Source organism: Stegodyphus dumicola, chromosome 3, assembly GCF_044657685.1.
Source record: "Stegodyphus dumicola isolate Sdum_Otavi_A_Nest chromosome 3, ASM4465768v1".
NCBI classification, from domain to species: domain Eukaryota; kingdom Metazoa; phylum Arthropoda; class Arachnida; order Araneae; family Eresidae; genus Stegodyphus; species Stegodyphus dumicola.
In genome coordinates, this window is record NC_140770.1 from 241,572,029 (window position 1) to 241,589,255 (window position 17,227).

The 17,227-nt window shown below is 31.4% G+C and overlaps 2 protein-coding genes across 2 annotated transcripts in view; one reads left to right on the plus strand and one right to left on the minus strand.

The window, feature by feature from the left end:
- The window catches only part of LOC146998305 (uncharacterized), a 116,651-nt gene that overhangs the window by 81,293 nt on the left and 18,131 nt on the right, over window positions 1-17,227 (minus strand). The window lies entirely within an intron of this gene.
- Window positions 1-17,227, plus strand: part of LOC118202791 (uncharacterized) — a 101,937-nt gene that overhangs the window by 66,223 nt on the left and 18,487 nt on the right. The window contains exons 17-22 of the mRNA XM_085813971.1: window positions 7,049-7,222; window positions 8,570-8,743; window positions 11,029-11,235; window positions 11,451-11,582; window positions 14,552-14,842; window positions 16,831-17,113. Coding sequence (XP_085670097.1) covers window positions 7,049-7,222; window positions 8,570-8,743; window positions 11,029-11,235; window positions 11,451-11,582; window positions 14,552-14,842; window positions 16,831-17,113 — 1,261 coding nt within the window. The remainder of the gene's footprint in view (window positions 1-7,048; window positions 7,223-8,569; window positions 8,744-11,028; window positions 11,236-11,450; window positions 11,583-14,551; window positions 14,843-16,830; window positions 17,114-17,227) is intronic.

Here is a 17,227-nt window from a genome sequence, read left to right on the forward strand (position 1 = left end):
GATTTATGTACTTCGTTGATGTAACTCGATGACAAAAGAAATCTGAAAATCAATTTGCTAATTATCTTTAGCGGATATTGAGATTTATTCTCACATTAAAAACTTTCTGAAACTTGAATTATAATTATATCGGTTTTGCATGCTGTTGCAGCCTATGTTATAAACTCAGTGCCGCCCTAACCACAGGGCTAAATGGGCTATAGCCCCAGGGCGCAAGCCTTTTGAGGCGGCAATTTTTTATTTGCGATATAGTAAAAATTTATTTTTCATTTTATTAGTTTTTACTTATTTTTAAATTAAAACACTTCTTAAAATATTAAACTGATTTTTATTTCTAACTAACTAGACAACCATGGAACATAAACGAAAAAAATTATCTGGTTCCGCCAACCGTAAATTAAAAGATGAGCAACACAAAGAGGGAAAATAAAAAATTCAACAACAGTATGACAATAATGCCCAGCAATCAAATGTGAAAGAAAAAGAAGAGGACCAGAAACAACAAAACATGGAACAGCCACAGCCAGAAGATCAAGAAAGAGAATATTTAGATGAAGATGAACTTAGTAATATGTTGAGTGTTAATTATACTGATCCAGCATTATAGGGAAGATTAAGCAAAGATAAAATTATAGATATAATGAAGAACATATCTAACGTAGAGGTAGACATTCAAGAACTAGACTTTTCTGCATCTAAAGTGGTCTACAAATCACAGAGCAAGTATGCTACAAAAATGATATTTTATAGACGTTTACAAAACGGAAAACAAAACAAAAAAAACAAAAAAAAAAAAAAAAAAAAAACTGGCTTTTATACTCAAATACTTCAGGAAAAGTATATTGCATCCCTTGCAAACTGTTTGGTAGTGCCAATAATCCATTTAGTGCAGGTTTTAACAATTGGAAACACAGTGAAAAAATTTCGGACCATGAAAATTCAGCCCTTCATAAAGAAAACACCTGTATAATTGTGAACAGATCTACAGAAAAATGGGAATATTTCAAAAATTATTCTATTATATCAATGGAAAAAATACGAATTACTGGAAAAATATTTTAGAACGTATCATCGAAGTCATAAAATTTTTAAGTTCAAGGGGTTTGGCTTTTAGGGAAGAAAATCAAACTATTGGTGATAAACATAATGGGAATTATTTAGGGTGCTTAGAACTTTTAGCAAAATTTGACCCTATTTTGTAACAACATATATTTAATTTTGCAAATAAAGGTACTGGGAATATTTCTTATTTATCTGCAAATATTTGTGATGAGTTTCTAAAAATATTGGGCAGAAATGTTAGATGTTTTATTATCACGGAACTAAAAGAGGCAAAATATTACTCTATTATAGTAGACTCGACGCCCGATATTTCCCATATGGATCAATTAACCATTGTCGTAAGATATGTCAATAAAAATGGAACACCCGTTGAAAGGTTTTTAAAATTTTTGGAGAATACTGGCCATAAGAGCTCATAAATGCAAGACTGTATTTTAAAGCTATTATCTGATTTAGATATTAGTTTGGAAGATTGTAGAGGACAATCTTATGATAATGCCTCTAATATGTCGGGTATATATAATGGCCTCCAAGCACGCATTAAATCTAGAAATAATCTTGCCATTTACGTGCCCTGTGCGGCACATTCTTTAAATTTAATTGGACAATCAGCAGCTGAATGCTGCATACAAGCAACTAAATTGTTTTTGTTTCTACAAAACTTATACAATTTCTTTTCCGCATCAACATCAAGATGGGAAATTTTAAAAAATACGCTAACAGCAAAAAATAAAGTTCCCAAAAAATTAGGCGACACTCGTTGGTCAGCAAGAGCTGATTCAGTGAAAGTAGTGGTTTCGGGCTATGAAAATTTTAAAAATGCTTTAACTAAACTTTACGAAGATAATTTTCAAAAGCCTGCAACAAAAGTTGAAGCCCAGGGGTTGTTAAATGAGTTCAACTCATTGGAAACTGCTATTATGATAGCATTTTGGAGTGAAATATTGGAAACCATCGATAAAACTAATATATCGCTTCAAAAAGTTGATATTACAATTGAATGCATTGTTTCATTATATGCTTCTTTAGAAAAATTTGTACAATCGAAACGAAATATAGATTCGTTTAACCTTTACAAATCAGAAGGTATAAAATTATCTGGCTGTTATGAATACAAACGGTTACGGAAAGGAAAAAGACAGTTCGACGAAAATACGTCGGAAGAAGTGCAACTTGATGCAAATGACGAATTCCGCATAAAAACATATTATGCTATTATTGATAAAATTCTAGCAGAAGTACAAAAGAGAAAATGTGCATATGTTGACATTTATTCAACATTTGGGTTTCTAGTTAATTTAAAAAATATAAATGAAGACATAATTAGAAATAATGCTGCAAAGTTGTGCAAAATATATCAGAATGATTTAGAAAACAACTTTATTGAAGAATGCCTACATTTTAAACATGTGAATTTATTGGAAAATACCGAAAATATATCTATCGCAGAACTAAGTTTAAAGACAATAATCGAGTTAAAAATTGAATCTACATTTCCAAACGTAACCACAGCACTGCGCATATTTTTAAGTATCGCCACAACAAACTGCAGTAGCGACAGATCATTTTCAGCAATCAAAAGAATAAAAAATTACTTACGATCTTCTTTGGGACAGAGTAAACTCAATGATTTAAGTATTTTGTCTATTGAAAGAGATTTATTTGAAAATTTAAATACTAGTAATATTATTGATCAGTTTGCCAAAGAAAAAGCTAGGAAAGTAAATATATAAGTTACATTTGTTTAGATTAAGGTGTGTTTTTGTTCTTAAATGGTTTTTTATTTAATTAAATTTTATTTTTGTTTATGTTATGCACTGATGGAGAATCATATAATAGTTCCGATCAAGTTCTAAGGATTAGACTAAAAACTGATCGGAACTGTCATTATTGAGATAATCCCCTCAAATCTGGGTAAACATTTATACCCATCTTTTAAATAAGTGACTTTAAAGAAAAGTTACAATCAAGATAACAGTTTATTATAAAAGTAATAAATAGTTTTTTTCTAGTTCTGACACTTTTGTTTTGTATAACTTTTCCGACTCCCATTTGCCATTCTGTGTATTTTCTTAGGAAGAAGGGCGCATTATTTTTAGTAGCCCATGGGCGCCGAATTCCTTAAGACGGCCCTGTATAAACTTACGCACCGCTAGATTACTTGAGGCAGCATGTAGCTTAATATTTATCTGTACAGTCTTAGAATACTGATCAACGTTAAAACTGACTGCTGTTATTTACATAGCCACAAGTACTAGTTATCTTCAGAGTACGAGCCGTGTCCTTTGAGTTAAAAGTTCAGTTTAAGAAAAGATTATGAAGTCATACTACCGATAACTCGTTAACTGTCTAAGTTAGGTTATAGATTATAGGACCTAGTAAGTTTACAGGTTCCAGTATCAGACCAAGTATAACCTTATAAGTGAAGTACAAATGCAAATACTTCGATTTGTGTACAACCTCTGAGTATTTCTTAAATTAAAACATGTCGATAAATTTTCGTAATACGGGAGTCATACTTTTTAAATTGTACGTTTTATACCGAGTTTAACATTTTCCTAAAGATGAGTATAGGGCCTGTGGGAAAGGATCAAAAGTTAAATTTTGCAATTTTTACAACTTTTTTTTAATTTAGAAATTACCAAAACATGAATATTTGCGTCATTTAAAACATTTTTGTAAGTGAATATACACACGTTTACAAAAGGCTTCGAAAAGCCTGGATAAGGAATTTTTTGGACTTGGTGTATAATTTCATTATAATTTTGTTATTATGTGTAGTTACGTAATTTAGCACTGATTTCAAAATTTAATTAATCAAAAATCTGATATATTTTTATCGCTAAGCGGGAAATGAGCGCTAAATAGTGATTAAACATCACTGAAGAAAACCACTGAAATTAATACACTTGCTCAAAAATTACTACTTATAGTGTGCAAAAAAGGTACATGATTTGCAAGTATAGAAAGTAAAGCTATATGAAGAGCAGTTATTTAGTACCTATATAAATGCAAGCACAAAACACTGAAGGGCTAAATCTTACGGAAATGAGACTGCGGACGAAAGCAAAATTCTATTAGAAAAAAAAAAAAAAAAAGCTAAAGTATTATATCTATTTCCAAATTACGGCTAAGTGCGGTAAACTCGTATCTGTTTTAGCAAACTGTTAAAATTGTTTGATAATAATTAAATTTTGCATTAATATTTCTTTGCGGTGATTTTTATAATTTCTTCTTATTTTTATTTTCTATAAAATATTACAGTAGAGTCGCGGTTATCCGACATAAACAGACGAGCAGAACGTCGGGATATGTGAAAATGTCGTATGATAGGGAAGTATTAAGAAAAAGACTTCTAGAAGTCAAACTACGCTGTAATTTCACATACTAAGAGCCTAATAATGGTTTTTACAGTAAAGAAGAAAAAATTAACGGAAAAAGGGAAGTTAATTCAGAGAATTATCTGAATTATCTCAATTCAGAGAACTTCTGAAGTTAAATATAGTGGCACAGAATTTCAAAGTTAAGTCTTATAAGTGATTGAAAGTAATTGTTTAAGTAACTTTTTATCGTAGTTTGATTTCTTCTCAGGTTCGTTTCTTCGCTGCCAAATCCTGCTATCTTTACAACATCACTATCTCGACTCCTGTAGCTTCTTCTTGTTGCTCAATATATTTAATTGCAATTCCCAAAGCCTTAATTTCATCGTTACATGAAATTCTGCGAGTCTCAATATCTGGTGTTTGATTTTGATTTCCAATTTTGTTTTCATCGCAATTGACAAAAGCGACAATTTCTTCATCAGTTATTTCATACTGATCATCATCCTCTATATAATTCAAATTCTAGCAAAGATTCACCTTCACATCAAAGGATACGTTGAGCTAAAGGCGGATTTTTTTTTCCGGTTTTATCTGAGATTTTCATTTTTATCTTTTTATCATCGCTTAGCAGCTCCTTCCATGATTTGACAATTGTTTTAACCCTTACGTCAGCCCAGGCCCGTTTAACCCAATAAGCAACATCCTTTACCTTGATGCGTTTTTTATTTTTCAATCATATTTTGTCCTTATTCAATTTCTTCTATAATTTTGGACAGTATCTTAATACGACAGCTCCTTTATATCTTTTCTAGAACGCCGTGACCCATAGTTCGGCATATGGCGGTTACTTTGGGATACAGAAACATTGCCTTAATGTCATCATCTTGAAGTTCCTCTGCATCCGGGTGCACTGGAGCATTTACCAAGCAACAAATCAGCTTTTCTGGGTAAATTATTTCCCTTCGAAAACATCTCTGTTGAAGAAATGAATTACTTAAAGAACTAGTCTGTGAAAATGTTTCTACTCATCTATGCGCTTTTCTGTCTATAGTATTTTATAAAGAGCGTTTTTTGAAATTATTTTGAAGGCTGTGGTATTTTGTTTGTTTCCAGTCATTATAAGGTCCATTTTGAGTTAGCTGTTGAATTGGTGCATGCTGAAAATTGTAAGCCTTTTCTTACTACACTTATAAGCCAGAAGCTGCTACTTCGGTTCTGGCTGCAAGACTCTTACTCGATAATATTTTGCAGTTAAGGGCGGTCTAATCACAGTTAAATATCTGATCCTACTTTAGGTTTTTAGTTTCGATTCATTCCTGAAATTCTCGAACGTCTTCCATTTTTTTCAAAATATGATAATAGTTTTTCACCGCAAATACTTAAGTAACGGATACTGTAGTGTTTCTTCCATAGATCGAGCCAACTGACACTTGCTGTGAAATCTAAGTCACCTTCATTGAAATAATTATGAAAATGTAATGCTTTTTACTCTAAAATAGGCTCTAAAACAGGCACACATTTGCCCCTGAACTGTGTAAACCAAGCATAGTACGCTTCATTCACTTTTCACAGTCACACCTTTTCATAGTTTTTTTTTTTTTTTTTCCTTTCAATGCGCATTCCGTAACTTTTGATGCACAGCACTTTTCTGTTTCTATTTGTTTCCTTTTACAGTCTTCTATTGTTTTCCGTTCAACGCCAGAGTCGTGAGTTACCTTTATGCACTGTCTCTCCTTATCCAGTCACTTGATTGCCTCAAGTTTTTGTTTCATCGATACAATTTTCTTTCATTCCGTCGCCATTTTTTCTGTACTTGCGAAAACTTCAACTTTCAACCACCACAACAATGTTCATAAAATTAGACACGCTAAATATGGACACCTACGCATGAACAGTAATAGACCATAAACGGTTAACTGCACTGCCATTAATGACAGACTCATGAGTCATAGTGTAGATGGGTGAGCCACACGATATTATCGGGAGAAGCAACAACAAAAAGATTTTCTTCACAGCTTGAAGATTTACAGTGGTCTGTCGGATAAGGGAGACTCTACTGCAATTAAACTTTCAAATCAGTAAATCCAAAGGAAATTTAGTTCTTATTTTAGGTCATCATTAATCCAGAAATGTTTATTATTGAATTCTGATATGTTTTTATACAATGAATTTTATTTAAAAATCTTTGATAATGAGTTTTAAGTATTTTATGACAATGGTAGGTATAATAATTCCATTACGAATTCATGGAATGTTTTGAGGATTAAGAAATGTAATGCGTTTTGTTTGTACAGATAAACTGTAAAAATAGCATTTCATTATCAGCTTGAAATATTTCATTTAAGATAAAAGATTTCTTTAATGGCGGTAAAAGTGGTTAAGACCTCTTGCTTATCTTTCTACAAAAAGTATGAAATACATTAATGCCTGAAACAGGCACCTGTTCTGTCCACTTTCTTGTCTGAAACATCAATAATATCTTACTCAGTGAACATCCGAAATTATTCAGCTTTACATTTTAGTTTAATATTTTTTATGTAACTTCAATTATTTTTTAACTACAGCAGTTCATTTAATCATGTACATTTGTAGTGGTATCAAATAAATTTTTCGTATGTGCTAAGTTTTCTTTCCAAATATGAATTATTACCTTTTAACTTCAGGTATCAGTTCTCCTCGCAGCACAGGAGTCTCTGGACGCCCTCTTCCATCGGCTAGACTAGTATCTTACGTTGTCCATTACAACACAGAAGCACCCCACGGAAGATACAGTTTGGCTCTTATGCAGTGGGGACAATTTTTGGATCATGATTTAACCTTGACTCCCATGCATGAAGGTATTTAATGGTTTCATATGACGTTCAGTTAATTATTTTCGATACGTGCAGTCAAACCAAAGGCTCAGACAAAAAAATAAATAAATAAATAAATATAGACTGCACTATTAACCAGCAGGTAGTCACTTAACCCCTGTAAAATCACATATTGCATGCAAATTTTAAGCATGGAATATCACCCACAAATTTTCTATTCCGTTTTTCTCAAAATCTACATTTTGGAATTGTAAGGTATCAGTTAATTAAGGCACAATAACACGCCGAATAAATACTAATTCAGAAGTCAAACAACAAAAATCAGCGCTATATTTACAAAACTTTCACTTGTAAATATAACGCTGATTTTTGTTGTTTGAATTCTGAAAGGTATCAGTTATTAATTATCATTGAAAACTCAACTTAAATGCAAAGTAAATATAATTATTTTACTATTGTAATAAGAATTTTAAATGTAGACTGCACTACTAACAAGCAGCAGGAAGTCAAAAAGTGGAAGTTACTTATAACCACTTGTAGGTAACATCATATATTGCTTAGGAGAACATTTTAAGCGTGGGATATCACATGCAAATTTTATATTCCTTTTTCCTCAAAATACATATTTTGTACTTATAAGTGATCAATTACTACTGATCATTTTATTCAAGCCACAACTTATTAAGCACTTTCTCTAATTACTATTGAAAACAACAGAAACTATATAAAAACTGAAACGCCATATTTCATATTATTCAAAAAAAAAACCTTAATTATATTTTATAGTAATCATAACGCTGAGCTGCTTAAATAATAATAACAATTGCGAACAGTTTTTTTCAAGTACATTATTAAAAATACAGAAGAAATTTCCTAGTATTGATGGAGAAGTTCCTTTGATACCAGAAGCTATTTAGTTTTATATAAAAATATTAATTATTAACCTTTATTTAGGTATTTTGATAGTTATTTCTGAGTTACAAACTGTACATTTATAAAATGTAACTAATTTACTGTTATAACTTACATAAATAATAGATAACTATTAAAATTAGTTTATGGAATACAGAAAATAGAACTCGAAACCAAATTTAATCTAATCTATGATGATGTGGTGATTGTTGATGATAATCTAAAAAATAATATCATACGCTTTGAATTAGAAGATTCGATGATATTTTCATTCCATAACCATAATAATGTCAAGTTCACTTAAGCCTATATTCGCCTATAAATCATCGCTTTTATGTCTCTCTAAAATGTTAGTTTTCAACTTTCAGACTTTTTTTAGAAATTTTATATTTAAGAATTTACCGATAATTATCTCGAAGAGATATGAACAATGTCTAATAATAAAAAACAATTTTTCAGCTCTTCATCGACGACCCTTAGACTGCAAGTCTTGTGATTCTGCCATAACAGTTCATCCAGAATGCCTGCCAATACCAATCCCCCCAGATGATCCATTTTTCCCACCAATACACAAAAATTCTTCCAAGAATTGCATTTCTTTCGCCAGATCTCTTGCAGGACAACTTACTTTAGGTAAGAAGATATCCAGTATCGTAAGATTAGATATCTTAAGTAAATCTTTAATACTTTAGTGGCACAACGTAAAGATTCAGTACAGCTTCAGGGCCATGAACTTAGTTGTAGCTGTCATATTCAAAGATTCCTTGGGTTGTAATCTTAATACCTTATATTTGTACGATAGAATTTTACACTGAAAATTCCAGGCGAAAACATCGCGGGCGAGAACGTCGTCGTATAAGACACATCGTGGGAGAAAAATAAAGAAAATATCGCAGTTCTATAACAGTATATATAAAACATTGTCGTCGAAAATAAAGCGGTTCAAAATCATCGTAGTTTTAAAACACCTAGTAAAAAATACCGTAGTAAAAAAATAAAGCACCTACAAATCATCGCATGACGGAAACATCGCAGATATATGTTTTTCGGGTATTAAAATTTTTAAATATATGTTCACATAATCTCTTTTATAAAATCGTAATGGCAGTTTTTATGAAAAATATAGTCTATAAATATTAGAAAAGGAAAGGTGAGTAACTTCATGAAATCCTATATTAAAATTACTTAATTAATTATGAATATGTAAAATTATTTTCTTTCATTTTGCTAATTGATTTAATAAAAATTAAATATTGTCTTCTTTCGGTTAGTTAAATAATTTGAATATGAATAACCCCATTCAACTACTCATCTTCCCTTTTCTAATTTTTTAGATTGTATTTTTCATGAAAATCTATCAATACAACTTCATAAAAGAGATTAATTAAATAATGACTTCTAATATTTAAGTACAGAAATTTAAAATTATATTAAATGCTATATGTCTATGTTTAATTTTCTACCGATGTTCAGTTTCTGAATGCATAAGTTTCCTTTTTCCTTTTCAGCTAAAATGTATACTAAAAGTATTCCTCATTCCCTCTTACGGTCAAAACGATCTTCTTACGGTCGCTCTGCATTTACAACTTTACATTTACATAAAGATTTACAACTTTTAAAACCTAAAAGGCACATATCTGCGATGTTATCGTCACGCGATGATTTGTGGGTGCTTTGTTTCTCACCACGATATATTTTACGACGATTTTTTTAAAACAACGATGTACTGTAAAATCTGATGTGTACACAACATGACTTCCTTGTACGTAATATTAAATTATACGCAATTTTCTTGCATTTCATTTAAACATATTGAATAAACAGTTAACGAATTTTGAATTAAATCTACTTCGTCGATAGCGCATAAACCACAATAGAATAAATGCACTCCTTAAAGTTCACTATATTTATTTACCATACCGACACTTCTGTGCTAGGTTCACTTAACATCATTACATCTCATTCATTTTATAACTCAGAGTGCACAAAAATTATATCATCCGAAGAATCACCACATGCTCTATTCAAATACTATAATAAATTTAAAACGATGTATAAAAAAAATTAAACAAATAAAAAAAGAACAGTTTTTCACAAATGATTCAGCGCCGCTTACCTAACGCGCATGCGCTACTAATTAATTCAGTTCTCACTTCGCGCCAAGGCAAAAATACATAAAAATTCAAAATATTTTCATTAAAAATTGAAAGATATAGAAAAACATAAAACACCAAGTACAGTTAGAACGATTAAAATTACAGTTTCTGCGCAAAAACAAGCTAATAACTTAAATGATAATTCCAGAATGAATTAAGTATAATTTAATTCCCAGTAATAAAGGAAGACGTTACTTTGACTTTACTTTTTTATTTAGTTTCTCTAGATTGACAACAAATGCACTATTCTGCTAAGTTTCAAATGTAAACAAATATGGCTGCAATGGTAACCAAATATTAGGCGTAACCGCGCTTAAAAAACGATGTTTTAAAACAACGATGTTCTTAAACCGCTTTATTTTCGGCGACAGTGTTTTATACCACCGATGTTTTAGAACTGAACTGCTGTGTTTTCCCCCCTTTTTCTTTTGTTCCGCGATGTTTTGTACGCTGTCGTTTTCGCCCTCTGCTTTTCGTCCGTGATGTGTCCGTGATGTGTCCGTGATGTGTTCGGCGGACACCGCTGAAAAGTATGGTAAAAAAGCAGAAAGTGGGTAATGTTTTATTTACACTTGGTAGATGCATTAAACTGAAACATATACATTTCAGTTAGAATATGTTCCTACATTATTCTTAATTTGCATTTATTCAAATAAAATTATTTAAATATTTATTAATTAGTCCATGAAATCGAAATAATGAGTAATTGATTTGTTGACTAGAACCATTTTTAAAGAAATACTAGGCCATACTCTGTTTTAGGTCGTCGAGAGCAAATGGATCAAGTGACATCATACATAGATGCATCGAATATGTACGGTTCAGATGCTTGTGAAGCAAGGATGTTGAGGGCATCCTATGGAGGCCGGCTGAATTCAACTAAACATCCCTTTGGTGGCAAAGAGCTTTTACCACAGGATGTGACGAATGTCGAATGCAGAGCGGCATCAGGCTTGTGCTTTGAATCAGGTAAAATTAACTACAGTGACTAATCTTTGTAATGAAATTAGTGATTTTGAAATCCTTTTCTTGCAATCTGTAAATAAAGAAACTTGATTTTACTGAATTATTTTAACAGGATTATTAATGTTTGGTGACATAACGTATAAACTTCTTAATCTCCTGTGCAGTTAGAAGTCTTCAGCATAACATTGTTTCTAACATATTATATTTCAATATTACAGGTGATATCCGAGCCAGCGAGCAACCAGGTTTAACAACAATGCATACGATTTGGATGAGAGAACATAATCGCTTATCAGATGAAATGGCTACAATAAATCCTCACTGGGACGATGAAACTATTTATCAACATGGTAAGTATAAACGAAATTGTAACACCGCTAGCTCTCACATAATGATGTCTAGTGGCATTCGAATTACAGTGGGAGTTTGATTATCTATCATACTCGAGACGGCTTCTGAAAGAACAAAAGAGTAGTAACTGAAATCCTTCCACCATCGCCTATTAGTAACAGACAGTTAATAATGAAGAACATCCATTTTTAGCATAGAGCAATTTATACAAGATGATCGAAACGTCAGCGTATATCATCTTATTATACATCGGATTGCATATTTGTATGATCTATCATGTGATAACATTGCTAGAGTACTAACACCGAGCATACATGCTATCTGTCGCCTGCTAGTCATAGGACATCAAAACTTTGTATTGCTAGTCGGACATGTCGTTTTCTGTTGTTTCATTGTTGAACAGCTTTCGCTAGTTATTCGTATACATTTTTATAACACGGGATTTTTCAGAAATGTCTGGATGCAGCAGTGCTAAACATTTCAAGGGCAATAAGATTTATCGCCCGTTTTAGAAAATACGATTCACTTTCAAACAGAATGAGATTCGATATGTCGGCCATTTTAAATGACCGCAATTTTAGAGAATGATGAAGAGTTCGTCTTAAAAACTACTTAAGAGAGTGTATAATGGTGATGTTAACTGGTATGATAATGTTTCTTTTTAGGTCTTGCAGTATTATTTCCAGTATAGTACATGCGGATTGTTCGCATAGACCTTCCCTTTAATGTATCTCCTGGGAAAAAAACTTAGGGCAATAAACAAGTAAGGAAGGCCATAATCCTTTTGACATTTTTAGTTGCTGAAAACCTGCAAAAGAACTGCACGGTTCCACTTAATGTGTGAAAAGTGGCACTGTTTTGCTGAAGCCAACTTTATCGACTAAAGGAACGCATTAAACCGTGTGTAATGATATCTTGGCACACTGCTTTGATCATTGTAATTTCAAAGAAAACAGAGCCCATTTTTCAAAGACAAATTACAAACCCAGAGCAATGATATTTTATATAAACAGAGCAATGATATTTTATATAAACATATGGATTTCCGAATGAAAAGTAGACGTAATCCTATTGTTTTGAACTGTTTACATATCCACTAAGGTAGAGCCACACCTCATCACTGAAAAAGAAAGGATAATGTCTAAATTTCATGGTTATAACAAATGACTGGAACCATCTTCTGTACGTTAAGTGTTTCTATTTATCCAGTCTTTCAATTCCTGCATATAGCAAACAGAATAGGCACGAAGATGTAACACCTTCACTGTTTTGTGAGTTTTTCTGTATGAATAGCTGATGACACTCAGAAACAGATCGAGCTGGTCTGACTGGCACGGTCAACACCCCATAATTAATGAACTCGCAAAGCAGTTTTTAATGGAAAATATTTTTATCATTTGACGATAGAGTACTAAATTTTTAAAACAGTAATTTTGGACTTTTTTTTCTAGATACAATGTTAAAACAATTCCATTTTATTATATAAATTTAAAGTATTGGTCTACTTTTATTGTTGTTATTATTATTAGTAGTAGTAGTAATAGTAGTCCTTATTTTTTATTTTTTAAAATTTTGGTAGATTCATTCTGTTTATTGACCTGTCGCCGTCCCTGATGAATTATAAAAATTGACGGGAAAAATAGTATCTGATAATCGAGTTCAACTGTATATTTATTTCCCTTTACCGCTGTTTCTTTTGCACCTTTCTGAATGAATTTTCCTTTCAATAGCAAGTAATGGTAACAAAGCAAATTGCTTGCTAAAATATTATGCCCTCAATCAAAAAACGCTTTTCATTGTTTTCATACTTTCCGAAGCGTAATGATTTCGTTTTCTTTAGTCCTTATGCAGTTACGCACTTCTACAACGGAAAACCCTTAATATGACAATAAAGAAATAACTTTAATGTAGTGATAAAAATTCAAAATCATGTTGTGGAAGAATGTGTTATGTCTCCCAACTTAAGGTACCATCAGCACCCGCAGACTCGTTGATCTAACTGAAATTATGACATCACACTAAAGCTTGTCGCTTACTTTTAAAAGCGTGGCACAAAGAAGAGACGTGAGCAGTTATCCAGTTTTAGAGTACTGATTATGAGAAACCGGTAAATATTCAGCAAAAGATAAAAAATAGCATTGCAGACACCTGTGTATCATTTCAATATATTTATGATGAGCACTCTAAAGAATATTCTTCTTTGGTAAATCGCAGTACAAGTAATGAAATAAAAGAAGGTATGCAAATCAATCATTATGCAATCAGAAAGAAAAGATTTTTTTCTTGTAAAACTCAAACCATACTGAAGCAGTGGTACATATATCCTGATCTTAGTGAAGACTATGTTAAAAACAATGAAGTGTTTTCAGTCTTGTTTTTAATTATTAGGTCGTAGTTAAGTTATTTTGCAAGGTAATTTGACGTCTGTTAAAAATTTTTTCGGATCTTGCATCTAATCTACTCATACTTTCATCCATACTGAATCACACGTTCTTTAGCTTGATATACAAAATAATGCAATATTTAAAGCCATGCGGCAAATGTAGAGAAAACAAATTCGTAAGATGAAGTGATTCCAATTGGTGAAGTCTGAAAATGTGCTAAACCACGTGCCAAGAAGTTCTCCAAAATAGAGCTCCTAATACCATGGGACTACAGCTTGCTAAAAAGAGCAATTCGAGAGTAATATTTATTTTAATAATTTACAGTTAGGCATAAGGATTAAGAAACTCTTTCTTTCAGACATAAATTAACTTAAGATTGGATTTAAGTTGTTTGTTTTTTAGTATATATCAAAACAGCTATTGAACATTGTCTCTTGAACATTTGAACATTGTCTATTGAACATTTCTTGGTTACTTATTATGACCACAATTTATTTTACAAGCAACAATTTCAGAGAGTTATTATCCAATTATGGATATATAAAGTTATTTATAAAAAATTTTTCCTGGTTTCTCTTTTGCAGTGCGACGAATCATTTCGGCCATGATGCAGCATATTACCTATACGGAGTTTCTACCTCGAGTCCTAGGTAAAAAGTTAATGAAAGAACTGGAGTTAACTTCCAAAGCTTATGACTATGATCCTTTCTGTGACGCTACTATATTCAATGAATTTGCTTCAGCTGCTTATAGATTTGGACACACGCTTTTAAAGCCTATGCTAAGAAGACTCACTGCTGGATACAAGACAGCTTCCGGAAAAGAACCTATTAGACTCAGGAAAGCTTTTTTTAATCCTGATACTCTGTATGAAAGTAAGAATTTGTCGTTAACTTAAGTCTAATTAAAAGCAGTCTTAGAATAGGCCATAAAGACAATTCAATTAAAAAAAAGATATCAGTTTAAGGAAGAACTTTTTTTTATAATCCTATTCCTTAAATTCAATTAAAAGGTAATTTTAGAATGGATTATAAATACCGATAATAATTTAGTACATGCTAGCTAGTTTCTTCGGCCTGAGTTTTCTGATTTCCGAGGACTTTTAACTATGAGATTCTAACACGGTGACTAAAGTGGATGGCATAGGTAAAGTAATATGAATGAGTGAATACAATTCTTCACTTCTTTAGTTGCAGAAGATCTGTAAATCGTATTTTAGCACCATCACTGCCATTTTTTGGCGTGGTGTTCCATGTAGAATTCCTAGTACCTTTCCCATAATTTGATTTTGAGATAGAATGTATCCTGACTATAATGTCTTTGAAATCTAATTCTTCGTATACTTTTGCTGGTATAAATCTATATTTCCAGCATTTATTACTGGTGAAATACAAAATTTCGTTTACATTGACCAGATCCGAATTATTAAAATTCGGCCGCAAATGGGAATTGGTATGTTTAATAGATCATAAGTACGACTCATCTTTAAAAAAACCACTAGTACTAAGATGTTCTAAATTGTCATGATATGAAATTGCAGAGTACGAGATATATAGGAATTCCATATTTATTCACAAAGCAGGATCAGCAATAGGTATTCAGCTAGTATACTACCAATCTAGATCCTCAAACATAAAGTAACATAACGTTAGTTACAAATCTTTATAACTCAAACTTGCATATGCATATGCATATTACATATTTATTAATGTATAATTTTACCTTGATGAAAATATCACATATGGCACAAAGCATTCATCACTCTTGATATTACTTAACTTTTACTTCGAGTTGTTTTCTACCTAATTAAAAATATTTCGATATTGAAGTTATCATATATATATATATTAATTTCTTACGCATTTTTATCATATTTACAATTTCTGCCTCAGTTCATTATTAAGCACTTTCGTTTTGGCAACTCTGAAATATCCATTGTGTTAATTGAAAAAATAAACAATGCATAATATAATAAATGGTTAATAATGACACAGATAAAAGCTTGACTAGTTTATTATCTATGTCACTGAATATGTACTGCCCTCTTTAAGCAGATTTAAAAACTAATTGTGGGTAAAATAATCTCAAGGCATGAAATGGAAGACCAAATATTTTTATTGATTTGCTAAATAAAAAACTTCTGTAATTAATTTTTATCATGAATATAACACACTAATAGTTCATATTAAAAATAATAAAACTTCATTATTTAAAAAATTAATTAGATTACAAAACAAAGAGGTTGAACAACATACAACTTTAAAGGGACAAGCATTTTTGCCTATGATCATATTTTTTAAGATTTATATCTAAAAAATTTCAATTCTTTTTTTTTTATATTTTAAATTGTAGAAATATATTTATTGTCATCTTTATGCAATGCAATGTTCGAAATTAAACTTTAAATGTTAATTTATCTTGAATTTTTTTTTTTTTTTTTTTTTTCTGGGAGAACGCATGTGGGCAAAATTTGAAAACGGGCTATTTAATGTTTTGCAAGGTTTCTGGAAACAAAATAAATAACCATTTATAAATTCTCGAATTAACCAGAATATAGCATATGGTATAAGCTAGAAAACAAACTCTACCGTTCCTGCAACTCCTACAAATAAAAATATATGTTACTGAGTACAGTTTCCTTATGAATACAACATGGATTGTATGCTTTTTATAGCCACTCTGTATGATTTATATTTTTAAACAATTGTTTGTTACCTTGATTTTGCCCTTGAAATTTATTCTGCCTTCAAAGAAGAAATGTTCTGTTTTTCAAACTGTTGTCATCTTGATGTCTGTATTAAAAGCTTGGCTTAAATAATTCCCAGATCTGATTATATTTTTCCTTTAATCATTCTGCTGCTAGAAAACGCCATCGATGAAGTACTTCGTGGCTTGCTCAGTAGCAGTGTGGAAGTATTTGATCATTCTATTACTTCAGAAGTGACAAACCACCTCTTCGAAGACAATAGGGTACCATTTTCAGGAATGGATCTCGTTTCATTAAATTTGCAGAGAGGAAGAGATCATGGTTTGCCTCCGTACAACGAATACCGGACTTTGTGCAATAAGACTAGAGCCAAACATTTTAACGATCTCAAAGAAGACATCCCAGAGCACATTGTGGAAAGGATAAAGAGTGTCTACGAGTAAGTTTAATTATAAAGGAAAATCATTTTAAAATTGAAAGTATATTTAATTTATTCTAACTTTGGTTGCTCAAAAAGTGATGAAGCTTATACTCTCACAATAGCAACATGAAG